The following is an 18,179-nucleotide window of genomic DNA, read 5'->3' as shown; positions in this document are numbered from 1 at the left end:
TTTTTATTTTATTTTAAGGCCATATACATATGTATAATATTGACAGAATTTTTTTCAAAGTTGTTTTTATAGAAAAGTTTTGTCAAAATTTTATTTCTATAGCAAATTTTGTCAAAATTTTATTACTAAAGAAATATTTTTTTTTATAAAAAATTTAGTTAAAATTTTATTTCTATAGAAAATTTAGTCAAAATTTTATTTCTAAAAAAATTAAGTCAAAGTTTTGTTTCTATAGAAAATTTTGTCAAAATTTTGTTTGTTACACAAAAAATTTTTCAAAATTTTATTTCTATTGATAATTTTATGTCTATAAAAATTTAAGTCAAAATTTTATTTCTATAGAAAATTTTGCCAAAATTTTATAGTTATAGATTTTTTATTCGAAAATTTGGTCAAAATTTTATTTCTATAGAAAATTTTGCCAAAATTTTATAGTAATAGATTTTTTTATTAGAATATTTGGTCAAAATTTTATTTCTATAGAAAATTTGGTCAAAATTTTATTTCTATAGAAAATTTTGTCAAAATTTTATTTCTGTAGAATATTTTGCAGAATTTTATTTACTACACAAACACTTTTCTAAAATTGTATTTTTATTGATAATTTTTTCAAAATTTTATTTCTATAAGAAAAAATTGTCAAATTTTATTTTTATAGCAAATTTTATCAAATTTTTTTTTCTTACTGATGCTCACTGATACTAACTGCTATAAAAAATGTATTGAACATTTTATTACTATAGAAATATTTTTTATACCCACCACCATAGGATGGGGGGTATATTAACTTTGTCATTCCGTTTGTAACACATCGAAATATTGCTCTAAGACCCCATAAAGTATATATATTCTGGGTCGTGGTGAAATTCTGAGTCGATCTGAGCATGTCCGTCCGTCCGTCCGTCCGTCTGTTGAAATCACGCTAACTTCCGAACGAAACAAGCTATCGACTTGAAACTTGGCACAAGTAGTTGTTATTGATGTAGGTCGGATGGTATTGCAAATGGGCCATATCGGTCCACTTTTACGTATAGCCCCCATATAAACGGACCCCAAAATTTGGCTTGCGAGGCCTCTAAGAGAAGCAAGTACGTGATGTTAGTATATGGTCTATAACAACCATGCAAAAATTGGTCCACATAGGTTCATAATTATATATAGCCCCCATATAAACCGATCACCAGATTTGATCTCCGGAACCTCTTGGAAGACCAAAATTCATCTGATTCAGTTGAAATTTGGTATGTGGTGTTAATATATGGCATCAAACTCCTATGCAAAAATTGGTCGATATCGGTCCATAATTATATATAGGCCCCACATAAACCGATCCCCAGATTTGTCCTCCAGAGCCCCTTGGAAGAGCAAAATTCTTGCCATTCGGTTGAAATTTGGTACGTGATGTTAGTATATGGTATCCAACAACCATGCAGGAATTGGTTCCTATCAGTCCATAATTATATATAGCTCCCATATAAACCGATCCCCAGATTTGACCTCCGGTGCATTTTGGAGAAGCAAAATTCATCCGATCTGCTTTAAATTTGGTACGTGGTGGTAGTATATGATATTAAACAACCATGCCAAAAGTGGTCCATATCAGTCCATAATCGTACATAGCCCCATATAAACCGATCCCGAGATTTGGTTTTGGAACCTCTTGGAGGAGCAAATTTCATCCGAGTGAGTTGAAATTTGGTACATTGTGCTAGTATATGGTCGTTAACAACCATGCCTAACTAGGTCCATATCGGTCTATAGTTATATATGGCCCTCAGATAAATCGATCCCCAATCACACAAAAATTGGTCCATATCAAGTTCATAATTGTATATAGCCTCCATATAAGCGACCCCCATATTTCAATTCTGGCTCTCTACGTACAAAAAGTTCATATCTATTCGTAATTATTTGTAGACTTAACTATACATAACTTTTTTGTCTAATATATACCATGTATGGACTAAATCACAGTCTTTCGTAGAAGTTTCTACGCAATCCATGGTGGTGGGTACATAAGATTCGGCCTGGCCGAACTTGCGGCCGTATGTACTTGTTTCTATATAAAATTTAGTCAAAATTTTATTTCTATAGAAAATTTAGTCAAAATTTTGTTTCTATAGAATATTTTGCAAAATTTTATTTCTATAAAAAATTTTGCAAAATTTTGTTTGCTACACAATTTTTTTTAAATTGTATTTCTATTGATAATTTTTTCAAACTTTTATTTCTATAAAAAATTTTGCCAAATTCTATTTCTATAGAAAATTTTGTCAAAATTTCATTTCTATAGAAAATTTTGTCAAAATCTTATTGCTATAGAAAATTTTGTTAAAATGTTATTTCTATAGAAAATTTTTTTTTCGTTTTTTTTTGTTTAATTTAAACCCGTGTGAACTAACTTACAATTGAGAAGACGGTGTTAAGAAATTTTAAGATACCTTGCCATCGGCAAGTGTTACCGCAACCCAAGTAATTCTTTTGTCGATGACAGTCTTTAGTACAAGTTTCTATGCAATCCATGGTGGAGGGTACATAAGATTCGGCCTGGCCGAACTTACGGCAGTATATACTTGTTATTTTCTAATAAACATCCGTCCATAGATTTCTAAAAATTTTTCCTTGAAAAGCAAATTCTTCATGTATAATTACAGCTCCCGCTGTTGTGTAACATTTTTGTAAAAATTATTGTCCATCTAAAAACTTTATTCTTTTCCCACTGTATATTAATGTTGTCATCCCGTTTTATATATTCTGGGTAGTGGTGAAATTTTTAGTCGATCTAGCAATGTCCGCCCGTCCGTCTGCTGAAATCACGCTAACTTTCAAACGAAGGAAGTTATCGGATTTAAACTTGGCACAAGCAGTTGTTATTGTATTGCAAATGGGTAATAGAAGACCACTTCTAGAGCTCTCCTATAAACCGATCTTCAGATGTGATAGTTTCTTGGAGAAACAAATTTCATATGATTCGGTGGAAATTTGTCAAGTAATGCTTGTAAATGCCCTCTAACAACAATGCAAAAATTGATCGATATCGGTCCATAATTATTTATAGTCCCAATATAAACCGATTCCCAGATTTGATTTGGGGAGCCAAGTGAAGGGCAACTTTCCTTCGGTTCCGTTGCAATTTGATACTTGATGTTAGTAAATGCGCTTTAACAACCTTGCAAAAAAGTCGATATCGTTCCTAAATAAATCAATGCGCAGATTTAACTTCCGGAGCCCCTTAGAGGAGCAAATTTTATCTGATCCAGTTGAAATTAGGTAAGTGAAGTCAGTAAATTCTTTCTACTAATCATACAAAAATTAGATCATATCGGTTCATAATTTTATATAGCCCCCCAGATAAAAGACTTTGACTTCTGGAGCAGCATCAGAACCGCTTGAAATTTGACGCTCTAATATCCCTGTGGAAATTGGTTCATATCGTCTTATAATTATATATAAACTCCTATATATAAACAGATCAAAAACTACACTAAAAGAAAAGTTTTCTTTTCTGAGGAACGAAATTTTAGACAAGCAAAGTTTTCTTTTAAGGCTAACAATTTTGCATTCAAAGTTAATTAAAAAAATTTGAGACAATTTTTGAATCGCTTGTCATAAATTCGGATTAATTTGCTCTAAACGAAAGTACTTTATACGAAAGGGGAAATTTATTTGTCTAAAACTTCGATCTGGAGGAAAGGATTTTTTCTTTGGGTGTATATTGTCCTATATAGGTATTAAGTCTATCTTTTTATTTTGCATAAACTACAATTTAGAAAACGATATTAAGAAATGTTAGTATATTATCAATGTCGACGATCCTCCACTGTACAATTTAAAATTAATTCTTAGAAGATTTGATACCTCGAAATGGACAACGTCATCTCCAAGTCCCTTACCAAGGCTATAGTTAAAGTGATGCTATTCTTATTTGTACTATTTTGCTTCGACATATCGGCTTAAACCACTATGCCTCACACACTCGTATAGGTATATTTTAAAATACTAAATGATAAAATATAAATAATTAAGTTTTGAATGTGGTCTTCACAAGTATTCTCTACGCCGCTATTCGTTGAAAATCATGTGATGTTCATATTTGTTTGGTTTTTTGTTTATTTTGGAATCCATTCCAAGCAATTCTATGTACTATGTACATTCATATCAGTCCGTCTACTATTCATGTACCCAGACATTTTTATTTATTTGTCTTCTCTTTCAGTTTGGCTTTTCCTTATTCCACATTGTGTTTACCTCTTTTCACATTAGCCAATGCTTCTACAATTAATTTCTGATTGACGCCACACAAATTGGCCGTTAGACGCTCACATTTTTTGTGGCATTTAACGTCACACTCTGGAACGGTAAAATATGAAATCAAAAAAATGTAAAGAGAAAAACAAAATTAAAAGAATGATGAGAATTTGTGGGTGTTGAAATTGGGGTGAGTATTTGTGACAACGGGGATAGCCAATGGGGCTATTCTTGCTGCCATCTATTTGCCGGCTATTTGTTATTGTTAATGTTGTTGTATATTCTATATACCAACAAGTTTGTAAAATAAATAAATAGTGAATTAATTGAATACACGTTTTGGGTATGTTTGTTTAAAATGACACTTATCTACAATAAAATTCTAAGTAAGCCATTTTGATTTGATGTTTTCAATACTGACAATTCTATTTAAACGTTGATAAGATTCCCAAGAAAAAAATGTTGGAAGTTCTTCTAAAGACATAAGATTAAAAGCATTTCCAAAAATCTCCTCCCAAAGTTGTTCTTTATTTTAACTACACAGGAAGTTCTTTTAATTAAATAACTTTTTATACCCACAACCATAGAATGGTGACGGGGGTATAATAATTTTGTCATTCCGTTTGTAACACATCTAAATATCGATTTCCGACTATATAAAGTATATATATTCTTGATCAGGGAGAAATTCTAAGACGATATAAGCATGTCCGTCTGTCTGGCTGTGTGTCTGTTGTAATCACGCTACAGTCTCCAATAATGAAGCAATCGTGCTGAAATTTTGCACAAACTCGTCTTTTGTCTGATATAGTCCCCATATAAACTGACTTCCCGATTTGGGGTCTTGGGCTTATAAAAACCGTAGTTTTTATCCAATTCAACTGAAATTAGAAAACTAGAGGTATTTTAGAACCATAAAGAGGTGTGCCAAAAATGGTGAGTATCAGTCCATGGTTTGGTATAGCCCCCTTATGGACCGATCTCCTGATTTTACTTCTTGGGCTTATAGCATCCGTCGTTTTTATCTAATTAGCCTGAAATTGGACATCTAAAGGTATTTTAGAACCATAAAGAGGTGTGCCAAAAATGGTGGGTATCGATCCATGTTTTGGTATAGCCCCCATATAGACCGATCTCCTGATTTTAATTCTTGGGCTTATAGAAACCGTAGTTTTTATCCAATATACCTCAAATTGAAAGTCTAGAGATATTTTAGGACCATAAAAATGTGTGCCAAAAATGGTGAGTATCGGTTCATGTTTTGATATATCCCCCATATAGACCGACCTCCAGATTTTACTACTTGGGCTTATAGAAACCGTAGTTTTTATCCAATTTGCATAAAATTTGAAATCTAGAATTAGTTTAGGACCATAAAGAGGTGCTCCGAAAATGGTGAGTATCGGTCAATGCTTTAGTATAGCCCCCATGTAGACCGATCTCCCGATGTGACTCCTAGAAACCGTAGTTTTTATCCGATTTGCCTGAAATTGTAAATATACTGGAATTTTAGACTCACAAAACCGTATATCGGATTTAGTTTTGATCGGTCCATTTAGTAAGGCCGATTTCACTTCTTGAGGGTATATCAGGCATACTGATCATGAAAATTGCTTGAAACTGAATGTAAAAATTCCACATTTTTCTTCTCGTAATCATTTAAATTCTAGATTTCATAATTTTCTTGCACACTTACAAGAGATGTTAATGATTCCTCTAAAACTCAAGCAAAAATGGTTCTTATAAATTCAGAATCTGATATAGTAATCTTTTTTAAATCTTTAAATTTATCTTCGGGAAGTGTACTAGTTGAACTGGTCTGTTTAGGAGAATATCTGTCATCAAATCCCCCTCACATTTCAAAGGAAACTATAATATTTGATTCATGGTGGTGGGTATTTAAGATTCGGCCCGGCCGAACTTACTGCTGTATATACTTGTTACATTTGTTATGGGTAATTTTAACTTTTTTGTTTCAGGCAGTTTAAAAACAGAGTAAGAATTAATAAAATAGTACAAATTAAAAATACAAAATGCTAAATCGATTCTAGAAAAATTGCGTACTTTTGAAAATATTTGCGATCAAACGCTTCAGACAAGCGATTTGGCAAAATATAACCAAATTTTCTATTTCACATCCAAAACATTGAATTCGGATCAGACTTTAATAATTGATGGCAATTCAGTGCAACGGCTGTTGAAATGGTGGATATTCGTTCTATGACAAGTCCATGTTAAATTCATCGCTTCTGCCAAATTGTTCACCACTTCCGGATCTACAACGAACATTTTTACTACTTTTTTGCGACGCTTTTTTATTGCTGGGTTTTTAATATTTTGGGAATATCTAGTCAGATAAATTTATAATTTTTATTTTTTATTCTATCTAGTTATTTTTCGCAAATATTTTAAGTGATAGCACCTCGAAATATTGCTGTTGTATATGGAAACCATATACAGTGAAGCACATAAGTATTGGCACACCAAACAATTTTTTTAATAACCACATGTTAAAAGTTATATGAAGCTATTTTAAATTAAACAAGTATATACGGCCGTAAGTTCGACCAGGCCGAAGCTTATGTATCCTCCACCATGGATTGCGTAGAAACTTCTGCCATCCACAATCGAATTACTTGGGTTGCTTGCCGATGGCAAGGTATCTTAAAACCTCCTAACACCGTCTTCTAAATTATAAGTAAGCCCATACGTTGTATATATTAAATTAAAAAAGACCGACCAAATAAGTATATAATTCAGTTTGACAAAATTTTCTATAGAAATAAAATTTTAACAAAATTTTCTATAGAAATAAAATTTTGAAAAAAATTTCCATAGAAATAAAATTTTGAAAAAATTTTCCATAGAAATAAAATTTTGGTATATTATTTTTGGCTCGAGTTGGACCAATTTTTGTGTGATTGGTGATCGGCTATATAGACTGATATGGACCAATTTGGTATGGTTGTTAGCGGCTATATACTAACACCACGTTCCACATTTGAATCGGATCGGTTGAATTTTGTTCCTCCAAGAGGCTCCGGAGTTCAAATCTGGAGAACGGTTTATATGGAGGCTATATATAATTATGGACCGATATGGCCCAATTCTGGCATGGTTGTTAGAGACCATATACTAACACCATGTTCCAAATTTCAATCGGATCGGATGAAATTTGCTTCTCTTAGAGGCTCCGCAAGCCAAATCTGAGGATCGGTTTATATGGGGGCTATATATAATTATGAACCGATGTGGACCAATTTTTGCATGGTTGTTAGAGACCATATACCAACATCATGCATCAAATTTCAGCCGGATCGGATGAAATTTGTTTCTCTTTGAGCCTCCGCAAGCAAAATCTGGGGATCGGGAGGATCGGAACTAGAATCTGTTGGTATGCCTCTGGCCACCTGCAAGCTCTTACTGCGTGAGAAGGCTGTTATGATGGCCAATATTCGATGGGAAAATTGCAAGGGTTGTAACGACACCAAGCAAATATGGCCCCATTTAAACTTAAACCGCACACTAGATATGCTAGTGTTCTCAAGGCGTCAGATAGCACTCCTAATATCTGCTATAACGGGTCGCTCCCTGATAGGCGAATTTGCAAAAACTATAGGTGCGAAGTATAATGACTATTGTATAAGCTGTCATGACGTGGAGGAAAAGGAATCAATTAAACACCTCTTGTGTGAGTGTCCTGCTTTTTGTGTAAGGCGTAAGCGAATTTTAGGAGCATATAGCTTTAGATTACTGGCTGACCTGGAAAACGCTAACTTAAGCAGTTTGTTAATGTTTTTGGAGCAATCTGGTTGGTTCCACAAAAGTAAATAATAGAGAAGGTTCAGTGGTTAAGACTAGAAGTGCCCATATGTAATAGGTACTTTTAGTTAAATGTGGTATCACAATGGACTGAATAGTCTAAGTGAGCCTGAAATTTAATCGGGCTGCCACTTTAACCTAACCTAACCATGGGGGCTATATATAATTATGGACCGATGTGGACCAATTTATGCACGGTCGTTAGAGACCCTATGCCAACACCATGTACCAAATTTCAGCCGGATCGGATGAAATTTGCTTTTCTTTTAGGTTCCGCAAGCCAAATCTGAGGGTCAGTTTATATGGGGGCTATACGTAAAAGTGGACCGATATGGCCAATTTGCAATACCATCCGACCTACATAAATAACAACTACTTGTTGTCATGTTTCAAGTCGATAGCTTGTTTCGTTCGGAAGTTAGCGTGATTTCGACAGACGGACGAACCGACGGACAGACATGTTTAGATCGACTCAGACTTTCACTACGACCCAGAATATATACTTTATGGGGTCTTAGAGCGATGTGTTACAAACGGAAGGACAAAGTTAATATACCCCCCATGCTATGGTGGAGGGTATAAAAATATTTTAATTTAGATTGTAACTGCATTAAGATAATATATCATTTTTTATTTTAGAAAATGTTTTGATCTTTCAATATCTAATTTATAAAAAAGTTAAAAAAGGCACATTTTTTAGAACAGAAAAATTAAAAATTATTTTTTTTGGTACATTCAGTACTTTTTGGTCATTCATTTTTGTTTGATAACAGCATTGAGCAGTCTAGATAATGAATGGATTTTTTTTTCGTTTACTTGCATCTATATTCCCCCATCTTCCATTAACACTGTACTAAATATCATCAAAATCGGTTAATAACAGTGGCCTGAATACTGCGAACAACAAATACATGGTCAGCCGGTCGGCTAAACCGAGTCAGGGGGTCGTTCTGAGTCGATCGGTATATATTTAATGAAGCTTAAAATCAATATTTCTAGTATGCACATTTTTCAGCAGTAACTCTGACCACTATGTGGTGTAGGGTGTTGCACTGGTTACAACCTCCAATATATGATGGAGGATAAAAGAGATACTATAGTTTTCATTGGCAGCCTTTAGATTGCTTTAGGATTCACATTTGGATCTTGCATAATCTTATCACATATTTTTTTTGCCACATTTGAGATTCGTAAACTCCCAATAATAAGTACTAACATTGCTTAATCAAATGAAAAAGAAAATTACTGTAATGTTGGTCCACCTAATCACCCAATCAATCGTGCATGATTTGCGTCAGACCCCCTCTTAGTTTCACACAGAATTTTTGCTGCCGTTATAAATACTACCAAGTCTTTTGCCAGAATTTTAGATTCTATTATTAAACACTTGAAAGTAAGTTCTAATATGATTACAAAAAATGCATTTTAAAACAATTCCTAGTTACATTAATGTAAATCACTTAATGTGGCCTTGGATTAATGTTGAGTAAATGTTAGAGCACTTAATCCAAATTTTGTTTATGGTATAGTTCATAAAACTCTTAACACAACATTTTTTACTGGCTGATACTTTTTTTTGTTTCATTCGATGAAAAGAATTGAACACATAAAAAAAAACAATGGCATACAAAGAGAAGATATACAAAGAACATCCGTTTTGGTATTATTTTTTTTTTTTAATTACTCTGAATAGGGTTGTGTATTGAGATTTTGTGGGATTTTTTACCAAATGTTTGTTTTTAACGTAAAATTGTAATCCAAAATTGAATTAGGGGTCATAAAAAATATTAAAAAATTGTACACAGAAAAAAAAAAGTATTTTTAATTGAAATTCTCTTAATCACAGAAATGATAGAAGCAATAATCAACGTTAATTAAAAAATAATTGAAACAATTCATTTTTGTAAATAATTTTTGTTTGAATTAAATTAAATAATTAAATTACTTCAGTCAATTAAATTTTCAATTGAATATTTTTCAAAATTCTAAATTCTAACAAAAACTTTTTATACCATATGCCACAGAGTGGAATAGGGTGTTATAAGTTATTGTAGTGCATATGTTTGCAACACCCAGAAGGAGACGAGATATACACATGGTGTCCTTGGCAATAATGCCCAGGGTCGGCCCCTGAGTCGATCTAGACCATCTTTTCATTTATCTAGGCCAATCAAGACCGTCTTTTCATTTATATTTAAGAACAAAATTATTTAATGAAATTAAAAACGTAAAAAAAATATTTTCCTAATTGACTTTATTTTGTTAAAAAAATCAATTACTTTCATTGAAAAAATGATTGCGTTTAAAATGCAAGTAACTTTTTAATTTTTTTATTTGTTATTTAATTGGAAAATTTTTTATTGTTTCCCACTAATTTGGGGGAACAATAACAAATTTAATTAATTAAGTTTTAATTTGAATTATTTTTTTATAATAAAATTTTAATTATAACAATTAATATATTATTTAACAACGTACAACATTCTTATTTAAATTAGTGTGTTTTCGTTTAACAAAAAATATTTTGCCTCGGCGTTACACTAGTTTTTCCCTCATTATATTTTTGCTCAAATGACAGTGTCATTCCAAAGTTATTGTTAATTTCTAAATATAGGACAGTTTCCTTTATATTTTGCAATCAATTTCGAAAATGTGGCACCTTTTCCTCCAATCAAAATTGCCATTCATTTCAAGTTAACTTTGTAATTAATTACACTTTTTTAATAATTTTGAATTACGACTTTTACCAAACATACAGAAATTCCTCACTAGGCAGAATATTCAGGCAAATCAGAATATCAGAGGCCTTGAGACAACTTCCTTTTCAGACCAATAAAAAGATTGAGGCCTCGTAACTTTCATGACATCGCTGACATCGATGTTCATCGCAGGCATATGAGACAACAGTTTAAAGCTTACTTCACGCTTTTCGAATTATAATTTCACGATCACCATATAAAATAGACGAAAACGTGAATATCTTTGACGTCATCAAATATCTCGAAAAATTTTATTTCTTGTTTGGCAATCCTAATAGCAAAAAAGCACAAATAACAATAATAAAACCCCACTGAAAGAATTTGTGAAAGAAATTAGAAAAAACACCCATAAACGCTGAGATATATACAAAGTAGCCGTAAAGAATGTGAAATCCCCCAAAATGAACAACAAGAGGCAAAAACCACAATTCTAGTAAATATACAGAACAACAAAATTGACCTTGCCAAGCAAGTAAATAACGAAGCAATATTAAAGACGCCAATTTGTGGTCATACTAAAATACGACATTTTGTTCCTATATCCGACCCGTAACCAACAAAATAGTTTGAGGCGACAAAATTAAACTTTCGAAAATCACCCCATAAAGTCAAATTTTGGGAATATTGGGAAATTCTCAAAATGTAGGAGCAAACAAAAAAGTCTGTTCAAAGTTCAATGACTCTTTGTAATAATTTGAAAATGTTGTCAATCCTGAAATACAGGGTGGGAAGGGGCGAATCACATGTGTGTATGGCACACAAGTTTGTAACGTTGCTATTTTAAATATCTATCTGCATTTGTTTATATTTATTGTTTGTTTTGAATGGACTTTTGCGCTGGTTCCGTTTATTAAGCGCTGTGTAGAATTGAAGAATGAAAATGAATTTTTATTGCAAGTGAGCTCATTTTCTTGAAATATGAATTTTCACTTTCTTGAGATATGAATTTCGTCTCTATTGAAATACGTCCATTTGATATGCTTTTTTGTGTTTCATTTATGACACGTTACGCATTCGTAAGATATTACACGCCACATTAAATTTGCAATTATAGCAGTCCATTCTGTCAGGAAAATCAAATAGGAGTGGAGAGTGTGAAACAAGTGGAGTGATAGAAACTAGAATCCACTATTTGTGGTTTTCTGACTCTTGTCCCATTCGTCTCCACAAATTTCTAATTCAAACTAACGCTTTATGACGGGGATTTCAAGCGCTTGCACAGTTTTACTTGAAAATTTTAAATTGTATTTTTTTTAAGGGGAAAAATTTGACTTGCTTTCATTCATGTGTCAATTGGAAAAAGACAATTTTTCATTTTGTATTGACTTCGCAAGAATAATAACTTGCAAGCAAAGATTTTTTTATAAAATAAAACATAAAACGAAATTGATTTTGATTTGACGAATAAGATTTATTGCAGTTAGCTGCGAAATAAAATTTTTATCTTTAGCCGAAATCTTTTAATTTTTTTAAATTTGAATCTTGGTCTGACATCATTAAATCAAAGAAAGTCGGACAAAGCTGTTATTTGGACACAGATGTGAGATGACTATCCCACAGATTGTAAAATTGGCAGATGGAATTTTGACACGACTGAAGCGTACAATTAATGTCGATTGTGAAAAAACATTAAAAAAGCAGACTAAAACGGCATTAAACATCCCAAACTGCTATAAATTAAATGAAACAAGAATTAACAAATAATGTGGATTTCGAAAAGGAAATATCTAAGGAAATTATTTCTAGAGAGAAAATTTGGTCAATAATCGAGTAAATTTTGACAAATTGCAAGACAATCAAAATCAAAATAATTTGGAATTTTTTTTTGTTATCTTGAAATAATTGTTAATAAAATGATTTTTAAAAATATGAAACAATAAAATTTTTGTGTTTAATGTTTGAAATTGAAGGTTTGAGCGTGTAGAGTGTCAATAAATTTTTGTTAATTTAAAAATACATTTTATCTCAATTTTCGCACGAGATAGTTCACTTTTCGCATAACAAAGTTTACTTTTCTTCTGTGTACAATTTCTATCATCCCATTATGAAATGAAGGAAAACCCATTCAAGTGCACTTATAGACATATGGTGCAAGTGACTTTTAAAACATTTTGAGTTTGTTAAGAGCAAAAAATATAAAAGAAATAAAATTTTTTATTATATGTTACGTACACGTTAGTGCTGATGGACACATGTAAATGCCCTGAGAGGTAGAGCAAGTCAATGCTTGCGTTGAAAATAAATTTTTGTAAATTACACATAACAACAAGGAAGTCACAAAGTGGTTTTTGTACATTTGACTTTTCTTTTGTAGGTGCAATAATGGGCCATATACAACTGAGTGTAATGATAATTTCTCGCTTCCTTATTGAGTAGAAAGAAGAGTTGAACGTTCGTATTCATTAAATAAAAAAGGCAATTATTTTACTAAACAAACAGGAATGCTTTGTGCCATATTTGAAGTTCCATCAATAAGTGTGCTAATAAATAATTTAAAATAATTTGCAATATGCTGCTATAAATATTAAAACTGATAAAGAACATTAACATTCTAGTAAAAAAAATGGAAGTTCTTTCATGGAGATCTGTGTCGAAAAATCCCAAAATACAAATACCCGAAAATCCCATTCTTTTGAACACCGTGACAATTCTGAAGTCGATTGGACTGAAACCGCGACCTAGACTTTTAACATATCACAAAAATGTGTTCACAGACAGACGGACATGGCAAAATTGTCTCAGGGGCCACCTCTGATAATAATTGACAAACACACTATGTGTCTCTTTCCTTTTCTACTGGATGTTGCAAACATATGCCTTAACTTATAACACCCCTTTGCACAGTGTGGTCCGGGCTATAAATACACCCAGAAAAAAGGGGCTCTAATGCCAACTGAAGTTTATTTTAGTTCATGAAGATTACTAGATTTTAGTTAAATTTTGCACAATATGAGTAAATGTTCCTTATTTGAATAATTTTTTGCTAACTTTAATGACGTGAACTAAAAAAAGCAACAAAGTTGTATACAAATAAAGTGCATAATTTTACTTAAAAATAAAATAGTTCATATTTTCGTAAAATGGTAGAAGTTTGCTTAAATTGAGTTCATAAGTCTCTCAAATGAGTAAATATTACTAAAATTGTACCTGTCTCGAACTTCATACAGCGCTAAAGCATTTTATCAATTTTTAAATCCAATTTTTTCTTTCAACATATGAAATTTTCTTAAACAACAGAAAAAAATTAATTATTTTTAAAAAATTTTCTTCAATTTGACAAAAAGTATTAACTTATTTGTAACATGTTGCAATTAGAAAACTATTTTAGTTAAAATTTTCTAAAATAAACATACATTTTCTTCCACGGTGGGTTCACTTTTTTTTGGGTGTACTTGAAACAATTGTCACAACACTTCTTATAAATTCGGAATTTCGTTTGCCTTAAATTTAGTTAAATGAGGAAAGTAGTTTTTCTTTGTGTGCAAGACACAAAATATTTCTTCAGCTTTAGATTATTTTGTGCCACTTAGTGAGAACTTGTTGTACGTAATCAGTCGTCTCTCTACAAATTGGATTTTCGGAAGAAACATATGACAAAGTGGATAGAAATTTCATTGAATTCCAGAAAACCGGTTATCCTACTTTCTATCCATTCATATTTTGGTATAGCCTGCATATAGATCGATCTCCCGTTTTGAATTCTTAGCCCTACAGGCACCGCTATTTGTTTTGAAATTATAAATCTAGAAGAATGTTAGAACCATAGAGAGTCAAATTTGTTTTATATCGGTACGGGTTTCATATATATTTGGGAGCCACCGTGGTGCAATGGTTAGAATGACCGCCTTGTGTACATAAGGTCGTGGGTTCGATTCCTGCTACGACCGAACTCCAAAAAGTTTTTCAGCGGTGGATTATCCCACCTCAGTAATGCTGGTGACATTTCTGAGTGTTTCAAAACTTCTCTAAGTGGTTTCACTGGAATGTGGAACGCCGTTCGGATTCGGCTATAAAAAGGAGGCCCCTTGTCATTGAGCTTTACATGGAATCGGGCAGCACTCAGTTATAAGAGAGAAGTTCACCACTGTGGTATCACAATGGACTGAATAGTCTAAGTGAGCCTGATACATCGGGCTGCCACATAACCTAACCTAACCTAACCTAACCTTCATAGAAAATCTAGAGAATAAAAATTTTAAATCATACACAGAAAAAACTTAGTTGTAAAATTAACTTATACTTATTAAAAAAAAAGAAATTATTTAGTTTTAGTTTATTTTTAATTAATTTTCCCCATCCCAAAGATTTTTTTCTTTATTCCAAGTATGTTCCAAAAATTGTATTAACTAAATGGTAGTAAAATTTCAAGGACGTACAACTAAATTAAACAGAAGAAGTTTGTAGTACACTTCTCAAAAATTGTAAGAATAAACTACTGCGTGGTTAAAATGAGAATTATCTGGCGCCTAACATATTTTTCTTTATTTTTAGGTCATTTTTGCTTTGCGAGAATGATGAATTTCATAAATAGCAATTAAAAATCCAAACATGTCAGAAAATTTTCGTTAATTTAATGAATCTCAAAATTTGGTATACAAATTAATTCAATTTTCGCACGAGATAGTTCATCTTTCCCATAATTTAGTTTACTATTTTTCTGTGTATGAAAGGCGTAAGTTTGTCATTCCGTTTGTAACACATCGAAATATCGATTTCCGACTATATAAAGTATATATATTCTTGATCAGGTTGAAATTCTAAGACGATATAAGTATGTCCGTCTGTCTGTCTGTTATAATCATGCTACAGCCTTCAATAATGGCGCTATTGTCCTGAAATTTGGCACAGATTCGTTTTTTATTTGTAGGCAGGTCAAGTTCGAAGATGGGCTATATCGGTCCAAGTTTTTATATAGTCCCCATATAAACCGATTTCCCGATTTGGGGTCTGGGGCTTATAAAAACCGCAGTTTTTATCCAATTTGCCTGAAATTGAAAATATAGAGGTACTTGAGGACCATAAAAAGGTGTGCCGAAAATGGTGCCCATTGGACCATGTTTTGGTATAGCCCCCATATAGACCGATCTCCCGATTTTGCTTCTTGGGCTTCTAGAAACTATATTTACTATCCGATTTGCCTGAAATTGGAAATTTAGAGCTATTTGGTGATCTTAAAGAGGTGTGTCGAAAATGGTCGGTATCGGTCTAAGGTTTGGTATTGCTCCCATATAGACCGATCTCCCGATTTTGCTTATTGGGCGTCTAAAAACTGTATTTTCTATCCGATTTGCCTGAAATTGGAAATCTAGAGGTATTTTGGGACCCCAAATATGTGTGCCGAAATTGAGGTGTATCGGTCCATTTTTTGGTATAACCCCCATATAGACCGACCTCTCGATTTTATTTCTTGGGCGTCTAGAGACTAGCCGATTTGCTTGAAATTGAAAGACTAGAGGTATTTTAAGATCACAAATAGGTGTGTCGCAAATGGTTCTATCGGTCCATATTTTGGTATAGCCCCCATATAGACCAATCTCCCGACTTTATTTCTTGGGCTTATAGAATCCGTAGTTTTTATCCAATTTGCCGGAAATCTAGAGGTATTTTTGGACCATAAAGAGGTGTGTCGAAAATGGTCCGTATCGGTCCATGTTTTGGTATAGCCCCTATATAGACTGATCTCCCGATTTTACTTCTTGGGCTTCTAAAATTCGTAGTTTTCACCCAATTCGTCTGAAAGTGGAATTCTAGAGGTATTTCAGGAACATTAAGAGGTGGTGAGTATTGCTCTATAGCGCCCATATAGACCTAACTCCCGAATTTTAGGCCAGCCGAATATGGTGTGTACCGACGCATGTTTTAGTATAGTCTCCACATAGACCGATCTCCATATTTAACTCCTTGGGCTTCTGAAAAAAGCATGGTATTGAATCCATGCTTTTTTCAGTGTGCACGAAAAGGATACTTTTAAGACACAATTCTGTTTTAAATTTAAGTTTTGCATACTGGATTCTAGGAGACAAATTTTAATTCATCTGTTTTTTCAGCTTTTTTCTTCATGTGCTTTCAAAGTCCATTAAACATGTGTTAACGACAACTTCAATTTCCTAATTCACAACCGACTTCAAGTAGAAATATTACCCACTAATGCCTAGGGCTGTCTAAATCTCACGGTAGGTCACATGACGATCGAGCAATATCAGTTGGCGCAAACAATCAATAGTTACAGAAACAACAACCGATTTTAGAGGACGTGCACGAAATTCATCTTGGAGTGAACTACGACCTTGGTTGAATTACCATACCATCGATAAAATCTGGTCCACGACAAAAATGTATATATCAATACCGTTTTTTCTGAAACTTGTCCAATAGATCTTCATCAGAAGACGAAAAAATTGATAGAGGTTCCCGGGAACAACATCCAAAGTTTTTGTTGGGTGCATATTATTGCCAACATTTCTGAGTAATTTAACCTTATAAAACTGCCTGCAACTGTGCTACACGGCGTTGTATCATAATTGACATTATTGTCTTGCATGTATGGTATATAAGAAGATACAACTACATTATCTGACCCAATGCATGTCTGTGTATTGGTATAAGATATAAAATTATCGTTCCCATGATTTTTTTCTTAATTGTTTGTATAAAAGTTGTAATAATCATAAATATAAATAAAACGTTATATTAACCCTTAAATCGTCATATTATTATTGTTAATTATACACATGTTGTGTTTTATATTTTATTTATTTGGCGATTTTATAAATTTTGCGTCTATACCATATACAATAATAGAATACATTGCAGAGAAATGATGATATATAAACGCCTTAAAATACACAATTTTCTAGCTGAACGTATAAACTTTTATATTATTAAAAAAATATACGCCCGTACAACTAAATGTATTTAGATAAAACATATATTAATATATGTTTGTATAGATTTAGAAATAATAACACAAGAATAAAAAATACAGAAAGAAAGTAAATCCCAAAAATAATTTGCAAAAAAAGAAACATTCAATGTTAACTAAATAATGAGTAGATTATATTTTTCTAGTTGTGTTTCCATTTACTGCTATGGATTAAAGTGATAAATGTATTCAGCGGTTCACAGACGAGTATCTCAATGTATATAAATTGTAAAAAGTAAATCAGCATCAATGAAGAAAGTGATTTTACACCCACATTACAATAATAGATACCTTTGATATATTTTCAGCATTTTATGTCATATTCATATATAGGGCTGTGACGTTTAATGGAAATTACAAAGCTGTTACAGAGGTTGACAGATGGACGCCTAGGTATAGCAAATATAATTAATGGATCCAGAATTAAT

At 32.4% G+C, this 18,179-nt stretch overlaps 1 protein-coding gene across 3 annotated transcripts in view; it reads right to left on the bottom strand.

Moving 5' to 3' along the window:
* Pkcdelta (Protein kinase C delta) overlaps window positions 1-18,179 on the bottom strand; it is a 134,194-nt gene that overhangs the window by 24,439 nt on the left and 91,576 nt on the right. Inside the window, exon 6 of one of the 3 annotated variants that reach the window (XM_075302309.1) lies at window positions 4,249-4,350. The exons of the other annotated variants lie outside the window; for them this stretch is intronic. Coding sequence (XP_075158424.1) covers window positions 4,249-4,350 — 102 coding nt within the window. The remainder of the gene's footprint in view (window positions 1-4,248; window positions 4,351-18,179) is intronic. 3 annotated transcript variants of the gene reach the window in all.

This window comes from Haematobia irritans, chromosome 3, assembly GCF_050003625.1.
Source record: "Haematobia irritans isolate KBUSLIRL chromosome 3, ASM5000362v1, whole genome shotgun sequence".
Lineage (NCBI taxonomy): Eukaryota > Metazoa > Arthropoda > Insecta > Diptera > Muscidae > Haematobia > Haematobia irritans.
Note: the sequence above shows the minus strand (reverse complement) of the source record. Positions and strands in the feature narration are given on the sequence as shown.